This window comes from Eremothecium cymbalariae, chromosome 2 (assembly GCF_000235365.1).
Source record: "Eremothecium cymbalariae DBVPG#7215 chromosome 2, complete sequence".
NCBI classification, from domain to species: Eukaryota; Fungi; Ascomycota; class Saccharomycetes; order Saccharomycetales; family Saccharomycetaceae; genus Eremothecium; species Eremothecium cymbalariae.
In genome coordinates this window covers 521,358-546,459 of record NC_016450.1, presented here as the reverse complement: position 1 = coordinate 546,459, position 25,102 = coordinate 521,358, and the positions used below count along the sequence as shown (strand labels likewise).

Genomic DNA, 25,102 nt, shown 5'->3' with positions numbered 1-25,102 from the left:
CTACTCATAAAGCTATTTAATGAAGAACATCACAAAAACTTTGTAGGTGAAGTGGCAGAATATCCGTTATAATACAGATTAAAGATATCAGATATGAGTGATGAAGAACTTGCCAGTGCTTCCCCTAATATTCTTAAAAGAAAGCCAGATGATGATGAGAAATCGCTCGAGGCGGAGATTAAACGTGTTGCCTTAGATGACGATTCTCCACCTGTAACACATATTCCAGACTATGTTCACATGCGGATGTTATGCTTGGTTAAGCATGCATCGATGGTGGTTGGTGCCAAGGGTGAAAGGATATCACGGATCAAGGAGGACACTAAGACAAGGATTAATGTGTCGGATAATATTAAAAATGTACCAGAGAGGGTAGTATACTTAAGAGGGTCATGTGAAGATGTTGCTAAAGCTTTTGGTAAGATCTCACGTGCTATTAACGATGAAGATGATCGAGAATCAAATGAGAGGTCGTTACCGTTGACTGTGAACTTATTAATACCCCACCACTTAATGGGCTACGTCATTGGTAAACAGGGATCTCGTTTAAGAGAAATCGAAGATCTCAGCGCCGCCAGGTTAGTGGCAGGTCCGCAGCAGCTTCCAATGTCCAATGATAGAGTGTTATGCATTACTGGTGTCGCGGATGCAATTCACATTGCCACGTACTATGTGGGTCAAACAATTTTGACTTGTGAGCCCAAATATAAAAACAAGAAGACGATTTTCTACCAACCAAACCCTTTACATTCAGTATTGGTGAATAATTATGGTATTGCTATACAGCACCAGCAGCACCATCAGTACCATCCTGGGGACAAGATAAAAAGGTCCAAATCTCGCATGTCACCGGTATTGCCCCCGACACCCAACGAAATGATGCTTCAGCCATCTCATAACAATGGAGGTGTGATTCCAATTGGACCCTCTGGATCTACAATATCTAACTCTACAAGTGCTGTTGTGCTGCCTCACGTAAGAATTGTAGAAATCATGAATCCGCAACCTCAAGTAACTCCCGTCGTTCAGGAAATCTTTATTGAAGATTCAATGGTCGGTAATGTCATTGGAAAAGGTGGAAAGAGTATTGCACAGATCAAAGGATCTACAGGTTGTTCGATACAAATATCCGAACCTATACCTGGATTGAGAGAACGTAAATTGACAATTATTGGAACACCGATCGGAAATCAAACTGCTGTCATGATGATAAATAACAAGATAGATATCGACAAGAGAACTCAACAACAGAGAAATAAACAGCAGCACAATGTACATTTGAGAAACTAAGAATCAAGACAGTTGAAGCAAGGCAGTTGTGATGTAGAAGAACCAAAAAGTATCTATATAGGAGTTTTTTTATATTCCTGAGTCAGTTGATTATTTCCCAACTTTGTAGATATCCGCAAAATGTATGTGTAACAGTACCATTATGAGTTCTTGACGTTGCTTGTCATTTTAAGATCCTTTATATGTATAATTTAACGTTTGTTTCTTTAGGCTTCATAGAACCTTATAGCGAAGCTTTTCTGCACGATCTCCGAAGACAACGCATTTTTAGATGTAGTAAACACCAAAAGGAAGAGGAACGTAATTTACTAGGCATGAACCTGATCGGCAGTTCAATAGTAAGCTCCTTTCTCAAAGTTCCTAAAAACCTTATATTCCGAGAGGGAGACCCCCTTCTATTAGACTCAAAAGACATACCGAGTTGCATACTAGACAAAATTTACGACGCTAATGTCGTTGTGAATCACCTAATAAAATTAGCAAAAGGACATTGGGGACTACTCGAAAGATATTACAGCGATCAGTGGTTACTTTGGAGACTCGAACCTCCTACAGAAGATTTGCAGCATGACCAGCCGTTGCTTGACCATCATCAGAACAGTCAATACAAGATCAAGACGATCGATGAGTGGTGTCGTATTGATATACCGGATTTAATTGGCTTCTGGAAAGAAGATCAATATACAGGGCATGATGCTAATGAATACGTGGGGCTAGATTTTATCATCTCACCTCCAGATAAGATTCTATCTTCTAGAGATACAAGCACCTTGGCAGAAGTTTCACAGGATCCAATCCAGTATTTGAACAAAAAATATTATGAAACTTTATTTCAACTTGGGGTACCTCTGGCACTATTTGTAAAGTCTAAGCTTTCGAGATTAAAGAATATCTGTAAAAATAAGCAAGCAAATTTATATCGAGACGTACTCTCAATAATGATACTGGATCTTGCGGAGTTCGGCGGGCGTCATGATGCAGAGCATCAAGGTTTGTTAATATATGAACTACCAAGTTATGCAGCAGAATTACGGGAAAAATATATTATAAATCAATTCCATATACATAATCTTCGGGATAACAAGGGACAGGCATCATATGTTAAAGATTTGATAATGATTCTTAAAGCTCGGGAACTAAAACTGCAAATCATACTTCTGCTTGAGATAATATCTTTAGAAAAAATGGATGCATGCTTTAAAGACTTTGAACTTAAGTATAGAAGCAATCTAGATAAGAGATCTCTGGAGGTTACTAAAGCCAACCCAATGTTCCGAAGACGAAGAAAGGAGAACCAACATAAAGCTACTAAAAAGAAGAAACTTGATTTATGCGAACAATTGGACATATTACTTGATAAACTTACAATAGCAGATATATTATTAACTACAGAACCTAGAATTCATATAGATGAAGAAAAGAAGCAGGATCAAACTCCACAGGAAAAAATACTCGAACTAAAACGCAATATGTTAAATAAAGGTAAAGAGGTTTCATCACTTGGGTTCATAAGCTATGTTTTAGTCCCTTATTGGTCTAAAAGGACTCCAAATGTAGTTGCATTTATCATAAAGAAAATTAAAGGTCCTTCTTTGCAAAAGAATTTACCTTCTTCAACCAGGTCTTCATCATTACCAAGTGAAGAGCCTAGTATTGCATCGAGACGCAGCTCACTTTCATCCACAACAAATTCTTCTTGTCCCTCGTCTCCAAAAACAACACAATTGAAAATAGCATCTGGATCGTCAGCAGTAAACCTTCTAAATTCAAGAACCAGTTCCAACTTAGTGGAATTTTTAGAATCCGATAATTCATTGGGAAAACGACCTTCATTGTCTAGGACAAATTCTGATTTGTCATTGAATAGATTACAGAAGAGACAGCTGCCCGCTTCAGACTTAGCCTCAATGAACATTTTGAGGAATCAGGTATCCTTTGATGGCACTAGTAGTTTTACTTCTGTCTATGGAAGGTACAAGTCGACTGCTAGAGCAGTAACACAGTCGTTCCGGAGAGTTGGGAAACGAAAATTACAACCAATGACAGAGGACAAGCCAGTTGATGAAACCAGATATGATATTCAAGTAACAGCAACTCCTATAAAGGAAGCTAAGTCTAGTAAGCCAGTTGATAGATTACAGGTTATAGAATCACCAGTTGCAACAAATACATCCCCTGCCAAGTCATTAATAGAGATTGCTGCAACTCCGTTGAAGCGGAGGCTCAGTGTGAAACAACGATTTCAGGATGAGGCATCAAACACAGTAACTAGTAGTTCAGCACCTCATAAAGTAGAGCTTGCACAGAAGCCTGAATTAAACGCTGAGATAAGCCCCATTATAGCAGCTCGCCCAAAGCACAAAAAAGTACGTAGACGACTCTTTATACCATCTTAATTATCCAATTATAATAAGTTTACCGCTATCTCTGTTGTGGGATGTTGCAATACTTAGATTTTTATATTATATTTAAATTGAATGTACTCACTGTTTTTGAATCTGTGGTGCATTTATTATAACCTCAAACCTCTCCGAAAAAGATAGCATCCATTAGTAGTTTTGCGTCCTTTCTATTCAATAAACAACTTGTGATAGTGACGCCAACTCTATCTACCAATTTAGCCTTGTCTTCTTCATTTATATTGTTACTCACAGGCTTGTAATTCTCAGGTAAATCTGAAGTAAGAAGGGCCAAAGCATTCACTATAACGTCAGCTAGCAGTTGAACTTCCTTCTTAGAAATTTTTGAAGTCTCTTTAATCTGAATATCGTCAAGAGAAGATGTGCTTTCTTCGAACACTAGTTTAGCCCAATTTTGTAAGTTACCCAAAAAGAATCTTATGGTTTCATTACCCAATACACAAACACCACGAATACATCCATAATAAGTGCCGAATGATCGGTTCGAATCCAAAAAGGTTTTTAATAGTGTTCTGGTAACCCTTGGTTTTAATGATTTATAGACCTGTGGGAATTTCTGCAAAACGTGGTCCAGAAGAGTGCTTGCAAAATCACGTAATGCATTTGTCTTTTCCAAAAAGTCCTGCTCATCCTCAGAAGAAGTTGACGATGGTGCGCCACCTAATTTTTTGGCAAGTAAGAGTGTTAGAATTGACGGCATCAGAGAATGAATATATGGATCAAGAAAGACTGACTGCTTACTCAATAAAGAGTATATCATCTCTAACATGGTAGTTAGTAGATCCAAATCTGATAAATTATGAGTAATTTGCTCGGCGATAAATTGAATAAAATATGGAATAAGCTGGTGCAAACCAGTATCTGATTTTAACGATGTCAATGCGGCAGCCTTCATGTGTTGGGCATTTAAATTTTGATCTTTAGAAGTTAATGCACTAACAACTTTGTTAAAGTAAATCTGCAGTTCTTTAGAAAGAACATGCTTGACTAGAGGTTTGGTTTCGTTAGTCTGTCCTGGCTTGACCTGTGAGACATGTTCAGACTTCTCTTCAGAAACTGAAGTCTGGATCGACGTATCATTTAGTGCTGTAACGATAGCTCCTCTTGTTAAAGGCAATTGTGTCATCCTTAGATCATTTAAGTTTGGATTCTGAGGTATGGCTGGCTGCACACCTTCAACTGCCAGCCAATGTGTAGTGAAAGTAGGCAACCTTGGAACATGTGGTAAAGGTTCATTAATCAATTTATCAAAGTCGATTTCTTCATCATCTAAATAGTACATTGTCTGACCACCTTGTCCAGTAACCTTACTGAAAGAAACTTCCTTATCACGAGTTGAATTATCCTCATATCCATACAAAGGTTCGACATTTAACACTCTCAAAGCTCTTGCTATATCATCCGTAGTCAAAACATCTCGTTTACTATGCCGTTTGAACTTCACTGCCTGCTCAATAATCTCCAATATACGGTATTCAACGTCCATTGCTAAAGACCTCAGAACATCATCACTAACATTAGTGATACCCAAAGACTCTGCAACGTCCCTAACAGTATCCTGAGGTGACCAAATAGTGTAAGATTGCTGCTGCGCTGGTAATTGCTGTTGGGACATGGGTAAATGCTTCAATATCCTTCTCCTTTAGACCTATATATCCTGATATTTTACCTGTTTTAAAAGCGTGCGAACTTCATAAAAGCTTCTGGTTATTCATGTAATTTTTTATCGTGATAAACAACGATCCAAAACCTTAGCATCAAGGATACGACGTCATAAAGAAAGGAGTCAGGCAGATCAGGAGATGTCAGAGGGATTAAGTGCATTGCAGAGGTCTGTATTAGATAAATATAGATCGCTGGCCGAATCACTTCATGACTTGGACGATACGTTAGTTCAGCTGAGCAGAGATAAAGATACGAATCCGGAACAAGTATTAGCGCAAATGAGAGAAATAGAAGTAAAGATTGCACTGGTTGGCACTTTAATGAAAGGTAGCGTTTATTCTCTAGTGTTGCAACGTAATATGCATATATCTCAGAAATAAAATCTGCTGGGTAAATATAAATTATAGTAGTGTTATATATACATATATTTGTACATGTATATTTACATATATAAGATATTCAACATCATGAATAATGACACTATCATCGATTTCACAAATTAAAGATCACAATCTTCCCATCTAATCCGGAGGAGGAAACTTGACTGACTCCTCTTGAAGTTTCGGAGAAGGGGAAAAGACATGTGATGGCATTCTCATGGGTGGACCTTTCTTGTTGAGCACTGATTTTGCCTTTCAAATCTAATTCCTTAAACTTCTTTAGAGCGGACATGCCAAAGGAGTGCTCCTCCTCCTCTTCTTGATCATTACCGGATACACCTGTAAAGCTGGTTGGCTTTTCGGTAGAAGTTGTCTTGTCCAAGTTGCGGGCAAATTTCCACCCAGAATTATCTTCAGTAAACAACACGGGGTGACACGAATAACCTCCACAAAGGATCGTGTGGTCATCGATCCAAATCAGAGCTTTGAAAGGCAAACCGTCGATGTTATCTACACGTTTAGGCTGGCCGCGATAGTCGAGAACATTCAAAGAACTGTCGTGTGCAACATAAGCTAACTTTTCTGCCTGCGATCTCCATTTAACGTCATGAATCCAAGCCCCATGATACCATTCCCCAACCAAGGCTCCGAATGGAAACTTGTCTCCCCAGGGACAACCTGCAACCTGCTCTTTGCTATCTAAACCTTTAACAAAGCCCGAGAATATCCTAATATACCCATCCGTACCACCACACGCTAATAAAACACCATTCTCATGCCAAGACAATGTGTTAATAGTAGATTTTATGGGCTTTTTAATGTGCTTAGAAACCCACCAGTCGTTATCTTGCTCGTAATAACACACTGATATTATTCTTGCTGAAGAACCAACAGCAAACTTGTAGCCATTTGCTGCCCATTTAACACACGTAGCCGCTCGATTAATTCTCAATAGAACCAATGTAGGCTTATAAGATCCATCCGATAAAGGCTCCCAAACAATCGCATTACGATCTTGAGAGCACGTTACAATACGGCCGTGTACAGAAATGTCAACAGCAGTCACAGTTTTATCATGATCAGCTAACGTGGCAGCTAAAATTGCTTGACCATTGTTCAACTTATAAACGTAGCAGTTATTCTCACAAGTAATAGCCAACAAATTACGTTCGTTGTTAAAACAATGAGAATAGATTGGTGCTTTAACCAACTTAAATTTTGCACTGATAGATGACATTAGGAGACTCTCGACTAATGTAATAATGAAGTTGTTCCTTCTTCAGTAATTCTAAAACTTGCATATATGTGATAGTTAATGAACTCCCTTTAATAAGCAAAGACGTTTTGGAAACCCAAAGGCTTTTCGTTTACCATGATGTGGAAATTTTGAATTTTAATAATTTTTCAACTCATCGCATCAAATATTAATATATGATATATTATTAAACGTCGAAAAGCGTAGTAAGTCGTACTCAAGTCCACGATATTCTTCATTTACGATAACATTCATTTAACTGGTGTACTCTGTAATAATGAGACTTATAGTGGCATCCGAAGATAGTGGGAGCATTAAGGAAGTTGTTGCAAACCGTGGGACCGACACTTCTAAGCCAACAGCATTGCAGCCGCTACATTTACAGTCACACCTGCCTCAAGGACTCTCAAATCATGTTGAGACTATCTGGAAGGTTAATCCTTCACAATTACTGGTGGGACGTTCAAGTGGTGTGATTGAATTGGTGGGTTTAGAGGAACGTGAAAAGGAGCTTAAAGAGGAAGGTATACCAAACTTTAACATAAATACATTTATGGTACAAGACAGCCTTGTGGGGTGTTTCAGCTTAGAGAAACAGGAGGAGTTTTCGAAAAAGTCTCAAAAGAGGTCTAAGTTTGTGGATGGGTTTGTTGGAATATTTCCACTTCCAAAAAAGGAGGGGTTTTATATTGCAGTTACAAGATCCGGATTGCTATATATATTTGAGAAATTGAAGGCGAAACTGAGGAAATTGCATACACATGAACTAGTGGGACCTTTGGAGTTTATTCAAATACATGATTTAGCAGAAAACTATGATAGCTATGTCTTTGCCTATGGCGGAGAAGACAATCTGGTAAAGCTTGTTGAAATATCGAATGATCTATCCAGTATAAGGCAAATATGGATGGCAAAGAATGTAAAAAATGATAGAATTGATTTAACAGTTCCTATTTGGCCAATTGGCTTACGGTTTCTCGAAAATAATGCTAAAAATGTGAATGATGACAGCCTAAACTATCAGTTTGTAACCGTAACTCGTCATGCACATTTTAGATTTTATCAGACATCTCATGGCCGCAAGCCTTTGAAATCTCTTAATTTGCTTGGAAACAAGGAGCAATTAACATCTATAAATTTAATCGGAGATGTGACTGCTTTAGGAAATGTGAGATCTAAAAACTATACTGGATTTTCATTTGTGACAACCGATGCCAGGAAAAATGTTTATCAATTTGATCTAAAAGGACATTTGCTAGGTAAGTTTGGAAATGGTGATATCACTGGCCATTCGTCATTTATTGGTGTTCACAACCAAAAATACTTATTACAAGGAGGTCTAGATAGATATGTTCGGATCTTCGATTTGCATACACGACGTATATTGGTTAAAGCTTTTACTGGAGGTAAAATCAAGAATGTAATGCTTCTAGATGATGGAGATATTGAGCTGCCACAGGCCAAAACGAAAAACAATAAAAGAATTTATAAGAGGAAACAGTCTGCTGAGGAAGAAGAGAAAGAGGCAGATGATCTATGGAGCAAACTTGATGCCAAGAAGAAGAAGCGTCATAACTAAGTACATGTGCTGCGTAAATTTAAGTGAACATATGTAATATAATATAAAATATATGCATGTATCTATAATAACTTACTATTTTACAAAATTAAACTTTAAGGAGCATCTGCATGGCTGAATTTCTTACCACGAGCAGCTTTTCTGTTGTGATTTGCAATACGAGATCTTTTAGAGCCTTTAGAAGATTGATTTTGTTGTTGATTGGAGTGGGTTTTTGATTCGTTTGAATTCCTTCCAGAGACGGCAACTCTATTCGGTGGAAATTTTGGGGGTGGCTTCGTTTCTTCGTTCTTTATGTAAGACTTCTTCCCCGCTCGTACATTGCCCCTAAACATATACTTCTCTTCCAATACTTGAACACGCAGCGGGCTTCGCTCTAACATACGTGCCCAACCTTCTATTTGCTCATCAGACCATGAAGTTTCTTTCTTCATAGCCTTTCTTTTAGCTGAACCCCTCTGCTGCCTAGTAAAAAGTAATTTATCCTGTATTAACATGTCCCAAAGAAAGGCCTCTATCCGGTCATAATTTAGGACACTCTCTTCTTTCTTATCCAGATCTACACGGTCAGCGGAAGCCCTTAAAACCTCTGCATCATCATATGTATCATCTCGTTCATCCCCATCATCTGAGTATAGCAATTCAAGAGCTCGAGTGAGAGTACGATTACGAACCTCGTCCGGCACTTGCATTTCATGTTCTTGCTTCACCTTCAATATCCTATCACTCGGTTTTAATTCCGACTTATACTTTGTAGAAATTATGGTGGACACCAGCCTGTTTTGCTGTTTAATAGGATTGGGTTCCTCCAATTGAATATCGTCTGCTAATTGTGGATTTTCAAACAACATATTTATGACAACCTCTAAATTATTCCCATTGCGTAATAATAGTTGTTTTATCTGATACTGTGTTAGGTGAGGGAACAATTCACTAGCAGTATCTAAATCAGCTTGCTTTATTTCTTCTGCAGCAACTGGATTGTCTTGTGTTGGTCCCTCATAACCGTTACAACTGTCAATGAGCTTTAGAAAGGGTATTCTGTTATAGATTCCAGGTAACCGTTTCTTAAAATTGTCAGATACCAGCAAAGAACCAAACAACGGATAGAGAGAAAGCTTTTCAAAACTGTCAATTCCCAATTGCTTAAAAAACTCTGATAACCGGTCCTCTGAAACTGAAAGATAAGTCAAGATTCCCAATCTCTTTCCCCAATCCGCTAAATATCCATCTGGACCTTTGCCATAAAGCGATTCTAACATCTCAGCCCACTGCTTACTCAGAAATTTGTCCGCAAAGCTAAACCGCAAACGACCATCTGCACTCAAAAGATCTTCAAGTGCCATCAAATCAGTTCTACTGAACTTATTAGCCTCAATCAACTGTCTTAAATGTTGTTGAACTTGAAAAATTCGATTTAAATTGGCCTTTTGAGTATTAACCTCTGGCTTCAAACTTCCATCAATGAGCGACCTCGTAGTATCAGGATACACCCTCACATAGATCTTCACGAAATCCCACATTATACCAGAAAATATTTGTAAATGCAAAAGCCCACATTTCTTAATCAATGCAAACATCCACAACTTTAGCAAACCTAATTGTCTGCTCACCTCTGCATTCATCCCAAGTGACAGCAGTTTCCCCTCCTCATCAGCTATCTCATGTAAATAAGAGCCCGTGAATATTACCAGTTTCTCATTTGTAGACTCATCTAGCTTATCCAGTCTGTTATCTGCCATAAGATATTGCACATAAGATACATATGTTTCTAAGAAATGAAGCCATACGAGTGGATCCTTTTCCACAAGAGCTGCACGCAGAGCAAACGGCGGAAACTTTACAATTGGAAATGAAAGCTTATCTTCACCATTAAATTCCAGAACACGTCGCATATAACTCATCACCCACTACAATGGCAGTTCATATACAAATTCACCTCACTATAAAAATGCTTTGTCCTTCTTAGAACGCTGTATTAAAGTCAATCAATCGTCTTAAAACTTTCCTCAAGAAAATCGGAGCTTTAATATAAAAAGTCTTCCTATAAAGACTTAGGAACTACTTACGCAAAATACAGGAATACAACCTTGTAACCGATCATATGCATCTGTAAATATATCAGCTGCAGCTTAGGCCTATAATATATGCAATTAGTTGAGCTATATTAGATATTTCTGTAGTGTCGAGGAATATGTACGAAAGTAATATTTTAATTGAGTGGTCAGTTTTTTGCAATTACGTTTGACGTTATTAAAACAGTAACATGTTTACGCACCAGAGAGCTAAAGTGGTGACGGTTTATAGGGTTGGTTTAACTGCACGATTTTGAAGTTTGTTTTACTTCTCACTGTGGAACCTTGGGTTGAACTAATCTCGGAATTAGGGTAGATTGTTGTTCAAAGGTTTTCCTTACACAAGTTGGTCTTTATTGGTCATGCCCAAGCTATACAAATATTCAGATGTACAAAAGCCTCTAAGAGGATCAGAATCGGAGTTGTCTTTATTAATCAGTAAGAGACAAAATACAAATTATTTCACATACCAAGAAACACCAGTTCAACATAAGACTTCATCGAAATATGATCCTGAGAACCCGAATAGGAACAAGCTTGGCACGTTTGATGGAGTGTTTATTCCGACGACCTTAAATGTATTATCTATTTTGATGTTTCTAAGATTTGGATTCATCATAGGGCAGATGGGGATACTTGGGACGTTATTTATCTTGATTATATCATACGGAATTAACTTGTTGACAACGTTAAGTATATCCGCTATATCTACAAATGGCACAGTGCGCGGTGGTGGAGCATATTATATGATATCTCGTTGTTTGGGTCCAGAATTTGGTGGTTCAATAGGTTTAATATTCTTTTTAGGTCAGATATTAAACAGTGGTATGAACGCTGTGGGTATGATAGAACCGTTGTTCTACAATTTTGCTCTCCCGGATGGCATTCACACTCCATCTGTGATTGGGATATTTCCAAGAGGTTATTGGTATGAGTTCAGTTATTCCAGTTTCATTCTTTTATTATGTTTGGGCGTATCTCTGGTGGGTTCTACGACAATTTCTCGTGCTGGGAATGTGCTGTTCTTCTTATTGTTAATAGCCATTATATCTATTCCATTTTCAGCTTTAGTGGTTGAGCCATTTGAGAGAAATGGCATAGTTTATACTGGTCCATCCTGGACAACATTTTATGGGAATTTATTCCCTCAGCTTACCCAAGGTGCAGCAGGTTCTGTATTAGATGGTAAGGAAACGTTTAACAACCTATTTGGTATTTTCTTCCCAGCCACTGCAGGGATATTTGCTGGGGCTGGAATGAGTAGTGAGTTGAGAAAGCCTTCGACATCAATACCCAAAGGAACTTTATGGGGTTTGTTACTGACATTTAGCTTTTATATGTTCGTTATTATTTCCTTGGGAACTACAGTTCCTCGAGAATCATTACATAAGGACGTGCAGATTATTCAATCTGTGTCGGTTGCACAGATCCTGATATTTATAGGGGAATTTTCAACTTCGTTATTCTCTATTATTGTTGGAATCGTTGGTGCTGCTTATGTTCTAGAAGCTATATCTCGTGATCGAATCATACCTGGTCTTTCGATTTTTGAAAAGAATCCTCATTATGCCTTATTGTTCTCATGGTTTTTAACCCAATTGGTATTATTTTCCGATGTCAATAGGATTGCAACATTCATTACGATGACATTTCTAATGACGTTCGTTGTAATGAACTTAGCTTGTCTATTGTTAGAAATATCATCCGCGCCAAATTTTAGACCATCGTTTAAGTGGTTTAATCGCTACACCGCTTTCACCGGTAGTTTATTTTGTATCATAGCAACTCTGATCGTTGACACTATTTCTGCCTCTTTTGTGCTTCTATCTTTACTATCCCTCTTCGTTCTCATCCATTACACATGTCCTCCAAAGCCATGGGGATATGTCTCTCAATCGTTGATCTATCACCAGGTTAGAAAGTACCTATTGCGTCTGAGACAAGACAATGTGAAATATTGGAGACCACAGGTGCTTTTGCTAGTTGATAATCCGAGGACCAGTTGGAACCTAATCAGATTCTGTAACCATTTGAAAAAAGGAGGACTATACATCCTTGGACATGTAACTGTTAGTAACAATTTCCAAAATCAATTCAATGAGCTGAGGAAGCAGACAAGGGCGTGGGTTAAAATCAGAGATATGGCGAACATAAAGGCATTTGTACATATTGGAACAGGCCCAACTCTACCATGGGGGGTCCGTAACGTGTATTTAGGCTCCGGATTGGGTGGTATGAAACCAAATATTACCGTTCTTGGATTTTTTGATTTGGGGGCTTACTATGAATCTACTAAAAAATCTACTTACAGGGCTTCCGCAAATGAATTATCGAGAGTAGAATCCTACTCTCCGTTGAAGAAACGTATGCCAATTGCCAATCATATTCCTGACTGCGAGGGCAGTCTACCAACAGATGAGTGTAAGAACGAAATGAAGATTAAAGTTCAGCAATGGGTACAAATAATCGAAGATCTGTCATTAATGCAAAGCACCATTGCAGTGGCACACGGCTTTAAGAGTCTTGTGCTTCCTAGTAAGAACGACCATTGTGAAATACGTTATGTTGATTTATATCCAATCCAGATGTCAGCAAAAATGGTTAATGAATCGTCTTTAGAAGCTATCGTCACTACAAATTTTGACACTTATACTTTGATTTTACAATTAGGGGCAATTCTAGTTACTGTTCCTGATTGGAAAAGAAATCAAAAATTGCGAGTCATCGTATTTGTTGAAAGTGAGAATGAACGTGCTGACGAAAAGAAAAGAATAACAAATCTATTATCTATATTGAGAATCGAAGCAGAAACATTGGTGTTGGCATTGGATCAGTTCCGAGTTTACAATACAATTGTTAAGGGAGATTCTGCTCATTTCGATCACGTTAATGATGTTTTAAAGGACGATGACTGGTGGAATGAGTTGGTTGAGGCAAGGAAGGTACATAAGGTTTCTCACGTATTGAAGGTAAGTAACCGAGAAAGAGTTTCCGTTCCGGAATCAGCAACGATGAGCAGCGGATACAATATTTCTAGATTACAACGGCTTGGCATCCCCCTAACAATGAACACCAATATACCAGTCCCTGACCAGCCTTCATTATTTTACGATTCTGACGAGGAAGGCATATCTGATTTTCTGGACCTGTCAACTTCTTTGTTGTCATTAGACCATGAGGAAATAGCCAAGTCCCCAAGAAGAGCTCTTAAAACGGTAAAATCGAAATCGAAATTTAGAGATGACAGATCCGTCCGCTCATTGTTGCCCGTGTTTTCAAGCGACGCTATTCCCAAGACTAGAATCATAGAAGATTCCACTGGAGAACATCCTTCCTTGATCCCTATTGTGGATAAGGCAGATGACCCTAATTCTAGGCGTAGAGATATTAGATCTACCTTGTCTTCGTGTCAAACAAATGACTGTGTTTCTGAAGAAATTGTGGAGGTTAAATTTAACAATATACCTAGTAGGGCACAGCATTTAATTATGAACGATATGATGATGCAAGTTTCTGGAAAATCTCATTTGATATTTTCAACGTTACCTATACCTGCATTGGGTACGCATAATAATAAAGATGCGAGTCTCCAGTATGTCGAAGATTTAGATCTATGGCTAGAGGGTTTACCGCCCACAATGTTAGTCAATTCACAAACCATGACAGTTACAACTGCATTGTAAAGATAACAGGTGTTTTCAGGTTTATTTCTTTTTTAAAAACTTAACATTACATAAGAGACTCATCCATTAATTAAACCAAAAGATATTATTAAATTAAACTACGCCTCATGCATGGTAATCTCTATTGCTGGTCACCGTAATACGTTTTTTCTAGGTGAATTCATTCATTCCACATATTCTTTGACTTTTCGGAATGCAAAAACAGTATAGAAGAAGGATGCAGCTTCCTTTTCATCACCTTCAACTCCGTATTTCCCATCTGATCTTTGTAAACCTTCCCTCAATCGAGGAGAAAATTTGTCTATCCATGTAGGTATCTCTTCAACAAAAAATTTGTTGAAAGGTTTTTGCATTTCTAATTCCATGCCATATTCGTCACACAGATTTCTGAGTGTTTCAAATGGTATAACATATTCAGGAACATTATCAATGGCATCTTCAAGCCAATAGGTGTACATGTTACCAAATGGGGATTCAAATTCATAACCGTTCAATTGATAAGAATTGTTGGAAAATGAAACTTTGTAAATAGAATTACCCCAGGATGGCTTCTCATCATTTTTAGAAAACTTATTTAGTTTGTAACGAATGAATTCTGCGTCTGGTATAGTACCAAAAAAGTATCCTCCAACTTTCAGAGACTTAGAGACATTGAGAATAGCTCTTCGCGCCTTATCTTCAGTTTCAAATGCGTAGTGCAAACAGAATTGAGTCGAAACGACATCACAAGGAAACCGACATTCTGTGAATGGTTGAACTGCAACACCTAACGATTCTCCAAAACAATCACCAGTAATCAAAATAACTTGATAGTCTAAATCCCTCATATTTTGATAACGCCTCTGTGCCTCACGAATAGATTCATTCGAAATATCGATCCCAATAAACTGTGATACACCACATGATCCATATTTCCTTAAATCACCTCCCTTACCACAACCTAGTTCTAGAACAATATCCCCAGGTCTTGTGTATTTATCAATCAACATATATTTTATTGCATTGTTAAAATTTCTTAACTTTATGATGGGCGAAAAGTTCCTATTATATCGTTTAGCATGGTAGGTACGTTCATTATAATGCTCTCGAACTATTTGATCCACATTAACAACTTTATTAGCAGTCATTTCAATGTCACGTTGTTTTAACTGCTCTTCTCGGATTTTATGAAGAAGCTGTTTCTTTCGTTTTTCTTCTATATCATACTGTTGATGTCTACGCTTCTGAATTCTATACTGTGGTTTCTCATCAACTTTAATATTATCTAATGTCCCATCTGATACATCTTCTGAACGTTGCTCTTTATTTTCAGCGCCATTGGACTCGGGAGCTTCAATATTCTTGGGACTATCATCTTGTATTACCTTAGATTCCGCTAATTGTCCATACTGTCTATCGTATTGCTCCTGTGTCATCCACACAGGCTTCTCTGGTCTCAAAGTCATTATTAACTTACTGTATACCCTTATTCTTCGCAGATGTTTTGAAGTATATGCGCTCGTCCTGGTTTAGTTGTGATTTATCAACTGTTTATTTTTACAATTTATTTATTATGGCTTCACTTAACATTTGCCATGCTCAGAAAGATCAACATAACCACCAAATCATAGATGAGCTTAATGGTAATTAGATGAGCGCTATAGACGACAAAAAGGCAGCTGAGAGACAGGAGAGGTTGATTAAATGGAAACATAAGAAACAAGAGCAGGATATTTTGAAACAGAAAAATGGTCATAATTCAGAGAACGAAGGTCGTAGTATAACTGCAGCCCAGGGCAATCCTGATGGTACTATTGAGATGAAAGATGCAGATAAGATGGCAGAACGAAGAAAGAAGTTAGAAATGTGGAAACGAAAGAGGCAGGAACAAGATGCGTTGAAAAATAGAAGTAATGATAATGTTGAGAGAGTCTCAATTGCTAAGACTGGGGAGAGGGTACCGGTAGTGACAAGAAAATCCACATCGGAAGCTAGAGATATTGAGGACGTGGGTGAAGGACCAAATGGGTATAATTCCCATTCAGGTAAAAAATCAAGCAGGATTGGTTGGAACTCAAAGAAGCAAACGAAGAAAAGATCGATTTTTGATGATAGTGATGATGAGATTGAACCGTCCAAGTTGAAATTATTTAAGCCGGGAACAGAGATCAGGACTGAATCAAAGGTAGAAGAGGAGACGGAGGACACCCTTGAGGCGTTTATGAAGTCCTTGGATGTTAAGGAAAATAAGTTGCAAAATGTAACGGAGGTTTTCTATCAAGATGACGAGGACACTGTCACATTTGACTTCAATCGGACTGAATCTGAATCTGGGACTGAATTTGTACGTATAGCTAAAATAAAGGCTCGAAAGCAACTAAAGACTGTTCATTATAGCAAAGCTGATTTAGAGCCATTTGTGAAGAATCTATACCATGAACCGGAAGAAATCTGTTTAATGACGGATGAGGAGATGGCCGACCTCAGACTAAGCTTGGATAATACTACTGTAAAAGGTCTCAATTGTCCGGGACCTATAACCAAGTGGACACATTTAGGCCTTACAAGTGATGTCATGGATTTACTTGTTAAGGAATTTCAATTTAACTTTCCCACACCAATTCAATCGCAAGCTATACCCGCCATTATGTCTGGAAGGGATATTATCGGTATTTCAAAGACTGGTTCGGGTAAAACTGTATCCTTTTTACTGCCACTATTGAGACAGATAAAATCACAACGTCCTCTTAGAGTTGGAGAAACAGGCCCTATAGGTTTATTGCTTGCTCCTACAAGGGAATTAGCAGTACAAATCCATGAAGAAGTTGTAAAATTCACCGCTGCTAATCCAAGAATTAAATCCATCTGTTGTACTGGTGGTTCAGAGATAAAAAAGCAAATCAATGATATCAAAAGGGGTATTGAAATTATTGTTGCTACGCCAGGCCGTTTCATTGATCTATTAAGTCTAAATTCCGGTAATTTGGTGAACCCGAAAAGGATAGTTTTTGTAGTTTTGGATGAAGCGGACAGGCTATTTGATCTAGGTTTTGAACCGCAAGTAAATCAAATCATGAAATGTATCCGGCCTGACAAGCAATGCGTTTTATTCAGCGCTACATTTCCTACAAAGCTGAAAAGTTTTGCATCCAAGATTTTGCATAATCCAATACACATAACCATAAATTCTAAATCTTTAATTAATGAGAATATTGAACAACGAGTTGAAATATTTGGAGATGAAGAGAGTAAATTTAAGTCTCTATTACACTGGCTAGTGCCAACACAAACTCGTGAAGTTGATGAAAAGACAATTATATTCGTATCCAGTCAGCAAATATGTGATTTTCTATCAAATCGACTAGAAGTAAATGGGCTTGGCACTTTTTCCATTCATGCTGGTAAGCCGTTCAATGAAAGAACTTGGAACTTGCGAAGCTTCAAAGAAACCAAAAATGGCATTTTAATCTGTACAGAGGTACTATCTAGAGGTTTGAACGTACCTGAGGTTTCCCTTGTTCTAATTTACAATGCAGCAAAATCATTTGCGCAATATGTTCATACAACTGGAAGAACCGCCAGAGGTACTAACAAAGGCATGGCAGTAACATTATTAATGAACAACGAATTGGCAGCGTCTTATATATTAATGAAGTCTATGCGTGATGAGGAAATAAACAAGCACCATCACGCAACAATTTCCAAGTTGCAACAAATGAGTGATCAGTTTAATGAAGGGTTAAAAACCGGCGAATATCGGTTGGCAAAGGGTTTTGGAGGAAAAGGCTTAGATCATTTGGATAAGGTTAATGAGGAGAAGCATACAGAAGAACGCAGACATTTTGATGCTGATTCTGGTACTGCTTCTAACGATATATCCGAGCCGGGACAAGATGTCGCTGTTACTGAAGAATCACAGAGTGTCTCTGTCCCAAGGTTAGATTATTCAATAAAAAAAATGGTTAATCCGGATGGTACATCAACATATTTTGCACACGTCCAGATTAATGACTTGCCTCAAGTGGTTAGATGGGAAGCTACCAAGTTCACAACGTTGTCTTCTATAAAACATGAAACGGGTTGTAGCATAACCAACAAAGGACGTTTTTATCCCAGTGGACAAGGGCCACATGATACAACCGATGAACCGAAACTCTATTTGCTGGTTGAATCTGCAAATGACAAGGACATATCCTTAGCAATTGAGCTTTTGGAAACTAAAGTCAGAGAGGGAGTACGTAAATCAAACATTCAAGAGATTAGATCGAACAAATACACTATATAAAAACTAAGAGTTCCTTTAAATTCCGACTAGCGTTATATCTGCTACTCTGATATCTTCTGAATCTGATGATTACGTATACTCTCCTGTAGTAAATTCCGTCCAGATTTTGCACGTTCGTTGGCCAATCTTCGTCCCAATTCTCCCTTCTCTAACTTTTCCTTTTGCTTATTTATCCTTTCTTCAGCTGCTTTTTTGGCTGCTTCCCTAGGTGTCAACTGAGTATCCTCAACCGTAGTAATCTCAGAGAGCTTTTTACCTTTTGAAACAGTGCTTTCCGAAGGGTTATGCTCTTTTGTTGGAGTTTTTCTAATATGTGGCTTAGATGTTGAGCCCGCTTTAGATGTCTTAGCAGGTTTCTTCTGATTCTTCTTGGTAGGTTTCTTCTGATTAACCACTCGTACTTCCTTTTTTAAATGATCTTTGCTGGCACATAATCCCATGGCTTATAGTTATACTTATTGCTTTGCTTGTTATACAAATTATTTTATGGCGATATTGCATCGTTCAACCGTTATTTTAGAGTTTGTGCTTTAAATTTAAACTTCGAACAATCTCATCAATTCTCAGACGTAGCGTCGACCAATCCGGTTAGAATACAAGACACATCACGATAGTGAGATTTAAGAAGTGGGTATATTTCTCATTTATATATTCATTACATATATTTAATTAAACATGATTAGACATGTTACAATAATAGTGTGTATCGTATATATCCAAAAAGAACAATTGAATATGAAGAACTGGGAGGACCAGTAAAAACAAAATTTACAAATTGGCAATTAGAGTTCTGCGGCAATATAATCATTATCTAGGCACAAATTATAGAACTTCACCAACTTAGATCGCCTAGTAGTCACAATTTTAAAAAACAAAAAAACTTTCACACTATCCTTCATAGGATATCCTAATGATAAGATGTTCTATCTATTATGCAGAATGGTTTACATTCCCAAAAATAGAGTTAAAATATTATTCACAAGTTGTGGCGGAAGTTCTTAAACGATGGAATATAGGTGTCTGAAACGTCCATGCCGGCTAATTTGGACACATACGGTTGGGCCACAGGGAAATTTGCAGCTACACCACTTGATATACGAGTATACTGCTTATTGTCACGACAGTAAGGGCTGTAACGTTTAACAATTTTGTAGTATAATTCAATTCTATCATCGACTTTCTTGAGTGATTGTTGATGTTGTTCTGAAAGATTATTTGGAGGTCTTTGAGAATTGATATCTAAGTCAAACGCACCGGACGCGTTAGCTGCTTCCAAAGCTGGATTGTAATCCTCATATGTGGACTTTAACAATACTCCGTGTTCTCGAGAGACTGAATTTGTTTGATTATGAACATATGCGACAGTAGCGTCTCTTAGAGCTGCCCAATCAGCATTTGCGATATAATTCTGACCTATCGCATCAGCCTTAGTAACTAACTGTATCCATTTTTTATGAATTTCTTCGTTAGAAACGTCAATAGAGCCCATGGCCTTTAACAAAATTCTATATGTGACAATTGTCTTTGGAATATGGTAGATGTCATAAGAATTTTCAATTGCCTCAATAATATCACGGTCACCCCAAACTGTACACTTAGTTAAGATAATATTGAAAAAAGGCTCATCTATTGGCTTTATGTTATTGTAAGCAGCAATTAGCTCCCGTAGGCGAGAAGCGCCATTGACCCTATCAAGGAGGAAGTGTTCAAAGAATATTGAAAAGAACTTCGAATTAAGTGAGGATGAAATACCATGCGATACATTCCTACCGTAGTATCTGGAAGCCCTTTCCCAAATCTCAGAAACTTGTTGAAAGTCCCGAGTTTGGCCCCAGATGTTCTGCAACAACAGTTTGACAGAAGAAACCTGTAAATTCATCTTGTAGGGTAACCCATCAGCTAAAGCCCTTTCAAAAAAGGTTTTAGCAACAGACAAGTCCTTACATTCTCCAATGAACGCCAAATGAGTGCCTGTAATCACCGTTCTGGAAATGCCATTAGAATTAGTTTCGCAAATATCCTGAAACAATTTCAGTGCCTTTTCAGTTTCTCCAGCTGCTAAGGACGCTTTTATCATCCCCAAAGTTAAGCCAGGGTCCAAGTAGGCTTGCTTTTTGTTCGTGGCTGCGGACTTCTCATACAAAATTTGGATTTCCTCATATGATGTGCCATTTTCATAAAGAAGTGGCAGCACCACTCCAACAACACTTGGCTTCATAAAGAGTTCGACGATATTATGATCTGCGGAGTTGACAGCAGATTGCCAAGTAGAAACAGTTTCTTCATGAAGCAGTAACTCTTTGAATGATTCTAGGAGGTGCAAAGCACCAAATTCAGATACCGCTACACGTTGTGCGAGTATATCCCCCGATATCTCTCGCAGCGAATCACACAGATAGTTCGTCATCTCTTTGTGGAAAGACTGTGAATCGTAATCTGGCTTCTTGTTCATACTAGTAAGTTGGCTTCGGTTAACCTTCAGACCAAGATGCAACAAATTCACCAACTTTGACACTCTATAAGGCTTCAATTCTGGACTCAGTGTCAATTCTCGATAAAGACTCATCGCTTTCCCGATAGAATCCCAAAACAATGTCGATTGAACTGGCGGTAACCCGTCAGAACGATGCCGTAAAGATGTTTCCATAGACTGATTCACATACTCATCAAAGGCACACACCTTATGAAACCAAGGCGACTCAGGCGACGTACGGAACTTGCCATTATTATTACTGTTCAACTTTACATTTTTTCTCAACGAACGTACCTTCTTCACAGTCTGCTGCAACTGAGGACTTGTGCCAGATCCTGAGCCATAAGAACCACTGCTTTGGGGTTCCTGCGAAGCAGACTTATCCAATGTCACCGCACTGTTAAACCGCAACGAGTTCTGCGGATGAAACGAATTCCGCGACGCTGATACGATTTGGTTAGGCACCCTACCCTTAAGCACTTGTGTTTGCTGTACAAACCTAAACATCTCTCTTTTTTATTAACTCTCTGCAGTCTGCTCTCTTTTGATAAATTATAATTAATTCCAATTTTAATCCTGCTTGTCTGCACACAGATGTAATAATTCTCTATGGCTTCGACTTTAAATATACAATACTTTTATTATATTTTCTTTTTGCAATTTACCAACAACTTCAAAAATATCAATGCCCCAATTTCTGTTACTGTATTAGCTATTTCTCTGCTCACGTTATCGTTAGTATTCTCTTAAACCATACATTATTCTCCCCTTGTCATTCTCCTATACCATCATCACTAGCTGCTTCCCGCTCGAAAAATTCCAGTACAAACACTCACAATCTCCTCTTCTTCCCCAGCGCTTTCTCTCCGCCAATAATACCCTGCCCGTCCCCAAGAAAGAAACCCCATCTCCTGCCAAACTTAACCCAACGTGCTGCTACTTCTATCGATGGTGTGACCATAAAAATAATGCGCCCAGAAACTGTCTAAAAACTATCCCCATCTTACCCAAAGGTCCCTACCCACCGACCAATATAGACCTACGATTGTAAATCATGAACAGCCCAGCCAGTCCTGCGTGATAAAATTGGAGAAATTTTTATATATTCCAAACGCTAACATACCTGTTGATCAATGATTTTTTGGGTTACCAACCTTTCTTAGCTACTCTACACTGCTTTTCTGCACTATCTTCGTCCTTTTGATTCCTTTCCAAGCCTAGCACATGTGGTCATTGATGATGGAAAAGATGCCTGCTGGAGAGTTTGACGCAGAACCTTTGGATACCAAGCATGATAATCGGATGATGAAAATCTTCGGTTTTCCGAAGATTTCCCTCTAAACGCATAACCGTGGAACACGACATAAATATGCGAGTAAAAGAAAACTTTATTTGTCGTTGTAGACGAATATTTTGGTCTGGACACCGCGCTGCCATTTATTTTGGTTATGTTTTCGCGGTTGTTTCACAATTAGGCTAAAATAGTGGTTTCACCAACATATGATATATACAAATAACAGCGATATATTAAGAGATATATAGGTTGCAAAGGACTGGTTTCTGGTACCATAGCGAGTTATTTTGAAGAGCGAGCTTAGATTGTTTGGAGCCAAAAAGAGCAATAAACTAGTTGGGCAGTATGTCAAGGATCAATAAGGATATATTTACATTGTTTGATAAGCAAGCCAAGGGCTCGATTGGGAAAGGGCAGTTAGGAGATTATTTGAGAGCTATTGGGTATAATCCTACGAACGCATTGATCCATGAGATAGGGGGTAAGCTTCCCGAGCGGTTAACATTAGAGGACATTGGAAGTGTTGAGAAGAGCTACGGGAAGGAGTTGGAGGCTACTACGGAGGGCAAGATGGAGGATTTCATCAAGGCATTCCAGGTTTTTGATAAGGAAAACACAGGGAAGGTAACTGTTGGAGATATTAGGTATATGTTGACGGGTCTTGGGGAGCGGTTGACTGATGAGGAGGTGGACGAGTTGATGAAGGGCGTTGAAGTGGACTCTGAGGGGGGGGTGGACTACAAAAAGTTCATTGAGGACGTTTTAAGACAATGAGTGTGATTTGTACACTAAACAGTGTATATAGTAGTTGATTTAGCGTTACGGATATTTGGATTTGTGTGTGTGTGTCTGTTATTTGTGCATACGATCATATAGATATATACGTATAGCATACATATATTACATGTATTGAACAACAACAATAACAATCCAAAACTAAACTAAACTAAACAAAAAAAGGTGGATCTAGCTATTATATTTTTGAGATTGAATCTATTTATTAAGTAATGTTACACCTCAGATAGAAGATGAGGGGTGGATCCCTTCTTTGTTCTTCACTTTGGGTTCTATATCGTCGATATCTAATTCAGAAGTTGAAAGGGTACTATGCTTTATTGCTACTGGGATGGGTATGATAGGCAGAAAGTGACCAACGATCATCATAGGCATACCAAAGACGTCTCGTTTCCATGTCCACATGCAACAACAGTTTATGGATCTTCCTTTAATCGGTGTTAACAGCGTGCAAGTTTCCATTTGTTCAAAGCCTTTAAAATCTTTGTAAGCTACTTTGCTAAAAGTTTTAAAGTACTCTCTGACGCTGGAGTCATCCATGAGCTCTACTATGAATGTCATTTTGTTAAGGAGCTCTTCGCGGGTCCAGCCAGTTAACACACTAAATTCGTCATTTAGATATGAGATTTGGCCGTTTCTACGCCAAACACAAGTTGGAGTGCCAATTTGTGAAATAAATTTATCGTATTCGAGCAATGTGCGTTGATAGCTCTGTTCCATGAATATCATGTCTTCTTCTGTAAGATCCACAGCCGAAGCGATGAATATAGGTCTAAATTCTGCGATGGACCTACACATGTCAACCAAATCCCGGCGTCCGAATCTGCTGTGAAGATACTTGAGTAAGGAGTGGAAGCCTGATGTATGACTGAACGGTTCGGAAACTAATGTATATATCTCCATCGGTGTACCATAGCGGAGGGAGTGGGGCCAATCTGGGCGATACTGCACCAAATGCTCATCTGGAGATTTGCTTTCAACTGAAAAACTGAGGGATCTCCCACCAGCATCCAAGCCCTTACCTATATTTCCGACTTCAGGCAACGTGCAATCCAACGATAAGAAATGCTGGTTAACAGATTTATCATATCTGAACTTCTGTGGTATGTTCGCCGATTGTAACAGGCGTTTGAAATCGAGCGTATCATCAGTTACTTCCGTTGGTATCAACGGAAAATGAACTTTCATTATATCGACATTAGAACACAATATTTCTTCAGTATGTGGACCAAGTAAGTTTCCTAGAGCATACCGACCGGTCGAGACGTCATTCATTAATCCAGACATTGGCCTACCCATTGTAAGTTGTGAAACAGAACGCTGCTGTTGTTCTCGGGGTGAAATATTATTAGCATGACTAGTTGTAAAGGCATCTGGAGATGGAGTAGATGAATCTGTGCCGTTATATAACAAACTTACAGGGATTTTATTCAGTAAAGTATCCTGATGTATGATATCCGATAAAGTAGAATACTCCAGATTTGCCGCACTAGAGAGAAACCTCGGCTTATGAACAATTCGATCCTGATCCTGAAACTGGTGTTCACGGTCTCTAAACTGGCTCTCATTACCTGCATCCATATGTGTTACCACTAGCCCATTAGACATCTCCGCCAGAATCGTTGTCTCTTCCCCGCCCCCCTCCCCTTCCTCTTCCAACTGCTTAAGTGGAACTGGAAGCTGATCTTCTGGAACATCTGCTAGATACTTACGCCGCTTCCTAGGCGCATTCACGCACGTCACATCTAAACCTTTCTTAATACATTGAGAACAAGGCCTTTTACTCTCACATGTTACATGCGACTTGGAACAGTTTATACACGCAATATTAGTCTTCTTCCTTCTCTTAACACTTACGCCCAACGCTGTTGACACCATCCTTCCCTATTTCTTATATTCGAGTATACTTCCCTGTATACCTCGTAGCTA

The 25,102-nt window shown here is 38.5% G+C and overlaps 14 protein-coding genes across 14 annotated transcripts; 7 read left to right on the top strand and 7 right to left on the bottom strand.

The window, feature by feature from the left end:
* Positions 1-93: 93 nt before the first annotated feature.
* On the top strand, positions 94-1,290 carry PBP2 (telomere maintenance protein PBP2; the record flags this gene model as incomplete). The annotated part of the gene is made up of 1 exon (XM_003644793.1): positions 94-1,290. One exon carries the CDS (start codon positions 94-96, stop codon positions 1,288-1,290), a length of 1,197 nt encoding a protein of 398 aa, XP_003644841.1.
* A 182-nt stretch (positions 1,291-1,472) lies between these two features.
* On the top strand, positions 1,473-3,686 carry SLD3 (Sld3p; the record flags this gene model as incomplete). The annotated part of the gene is made up of 1 exon (XM_003644792.1): positions 1,473-3,686. One exon carries the CDS (start codon positions 1,473-1,475, stop codon positions 3,684-3,686), a length of 2,214 nt encoding a protein of 737 aa, XP_003644840.1.
* Positions 3,687-3,810: 124 nt separating this feature from the next.
* TAF6 (TATA-binding protein-associated factor TAF6) lies at positions 3,811-5,325 on the bottom strand (the record flags this gene model as incomplete). The annotated part of the gene is made up of 1 exon (XM_003644791.1): positions 3,811-5,325. The coding sequence occupies one exon, from the start codon at positions 5,323-5,325 to the stop codon at positions 3,811-3,813; it is 1,515 nt and encodes a 504-aa protein (XP_003644839.1).
* Positions 5,326-5,512: 187 nt separating this feature from the next.
* Positions 5,513-5,755, top strand: DAD3 (Dad3p; the record flags this gene model as incomplete). Its single annotated transcript, XM_003644790.1, has 1 exon — positions 5,513-5,755. The coding sequence occupies one exon, from the start codon at positions 5,513-5,515 to the stop codon at positions 5,753-5,755; it is 243 nt and encodes an 80-aa protein (XP_003644838.1).
* Positions 5,756-5,867: 112 nt separating this feature from the next.
* On the bottom strand, positions 5,868-6,992 carry ARC40 (Arc40p; the record flags this gene model as incomplete). Its single annotated transcript, XM_003644789.1, has 1 exon — positions 5,868-6,992. The coding sequence occupies one exon, from the start codon at positions 6,990-6,992 to the stop codon at positions 5,868-5,870; it is 1,125 nt and encodes a 374-aa protein (XP_003644837.1).
* Positions 6,993-7,287: 295 nt separating this feature from the next.
* Positions 7,288-8,589, top strand: NSA1 (ribosome biosynthesis protein NSA1; the record flags this gene model as incomplete). Its single annotated transcript, XM_003644788.1, has 1 exon — positions 7,288-8,589. One exon carries the CDS (start codon positions 7,288-7,290, stop codon positions 8,587-8,589), a length of 1,302 nt encoding a protein of 433 aa, XP_003644836.1.
* Positions 8,590-8,684: 95 nt separating this feature from the next.
* CUE3 (Cue3p) lies at positions 8,685-10,493 on the bottom strand (the record flags this gene model as incomplete). Its single annotated transcript, XM_003644787.1, has 1 exon — positions 8,685-10,493. The coding sequence occupies one exon, from the start codon at positions 10,491-10,493 to the stop codon at positions 8,685-8,687; it is 1,809 nt and encodes a 602-aa protein (XP_003644835.1).
* Positions 10,494-11,026: 533 nt separating this feature from the next.
* VHC1 (Vhc1p) lies at positions 11,027-14,347 on the top strand (the record flags this gene model as incomplete). Its single annotated transcript, XM_003644786.1, has 1 exon — positions 11,027-14,347. One exon carries the CDS (start codon positions 11,027-11,029, stop codon positions 14,345-14,347), a length of 3,321 nt encoding a protein of 1,106 aa, XP_003644834.1.
* A 164-nt stretch (positions 14,348-14,511) lies between these two features.
* On the bottom strand, positions 14,512-15,792 carry ABD1 (mRNA (guanine-N7)-methyltransferase; the record flags this gene model as incomplete). The annotated part of the gene is made up of 1 exon (XM_003644785.1): positions 14,512-15,792. The coding sequence occupies one exon, from the start codon at positions 15,790-15,792 to the stop codon at positions 14,512-14,514; it is 1,281 nt and encodes a 426-aa protein (XP_003644833.1).
* Positions 15,793-15,977: 185 nt separating this feature from the next.
* Positions 15,978-18,611, top strand: PRP5 (DEAD-box RNA helicase PRP5; the record flags this gene model as incomplete). The annotated part of the gene is made up of 1 exon (XM_003644784.1): positions 15,978-18,611. One exon carries the CDS (start codon positions 15,978-15,980, stop codon positions 18,609-18,611), a length of 2,634 nt encoding a protein of 877 aa, XP_003644832.1.
* A 41-nt stretch (positions 18,612-18,652) lies between these two features.
* Ecym_2268 (uncharacterized protein) lies at positions 18,653-19,051 on the bottom strand (the record flags this gene model as incomplete). Its single annotated transcript, XM_003644783.1, has 1 exon — positions 18,653-19,051. One exon carries the CDS (start codon positions 19,049-19,051, stop codon positions 18,653-18,655), a length of 399 nt encoding a protein of 132 aa, XP_003644831.1.
* Positions 19,052-19,587: 536 nt separating this feature from the next.
* Positions 19,588-21,591, bottom strand: Ecym_2267 (uncharacterized protein; the record flags this gene model as incomplete). The annotated part of the gene is made up of 1 exon (XM_003644782.1): positions 19,588-21,591. One exon carries the CDS (start codon positions 21,589-21,591, stop codon positions 19,588-19,590), a length of 2,004 nt encoding a protein of 667 aa, XP_003644830.1.
* A 1,132-nt stretch (positions 21,592-22,723) lies between these two features.
* Positions 22,724-23,152, top strand: MLC1 (Mlc1p; the record flags this gene model as incomplete). Its single annotated transcript, XM_003644781.1, has 1 exon — positions 22,724-23,152. One exon carries the CDS (start codon positions 22,724-22,726, stop codon positions 23,150-23,152), a length of 429 nt encoding a protein of 142 aa, XP_003644829.1.
* A 243-nt stretch (positions 23,153-23,395) lies between these two features.
* On the bottom strand, positions 23,396-25,051 carry ERT1 (Ert1p; the record flags this gene model as incomplete). The annotated part of the gene is made up of 1 exon (XM_003644780.1): positions 23,396-25,051. The coding sequence occupies one exon, from the start codon at positions 25,049-25,051 to the stop codon at positions 23,396-23,398; it is 1,656 nt and encodes a 551-aa protein (XP_003644828.1).
* Positions 25,052-25,102: the final 51 nt, after the last annotated feature.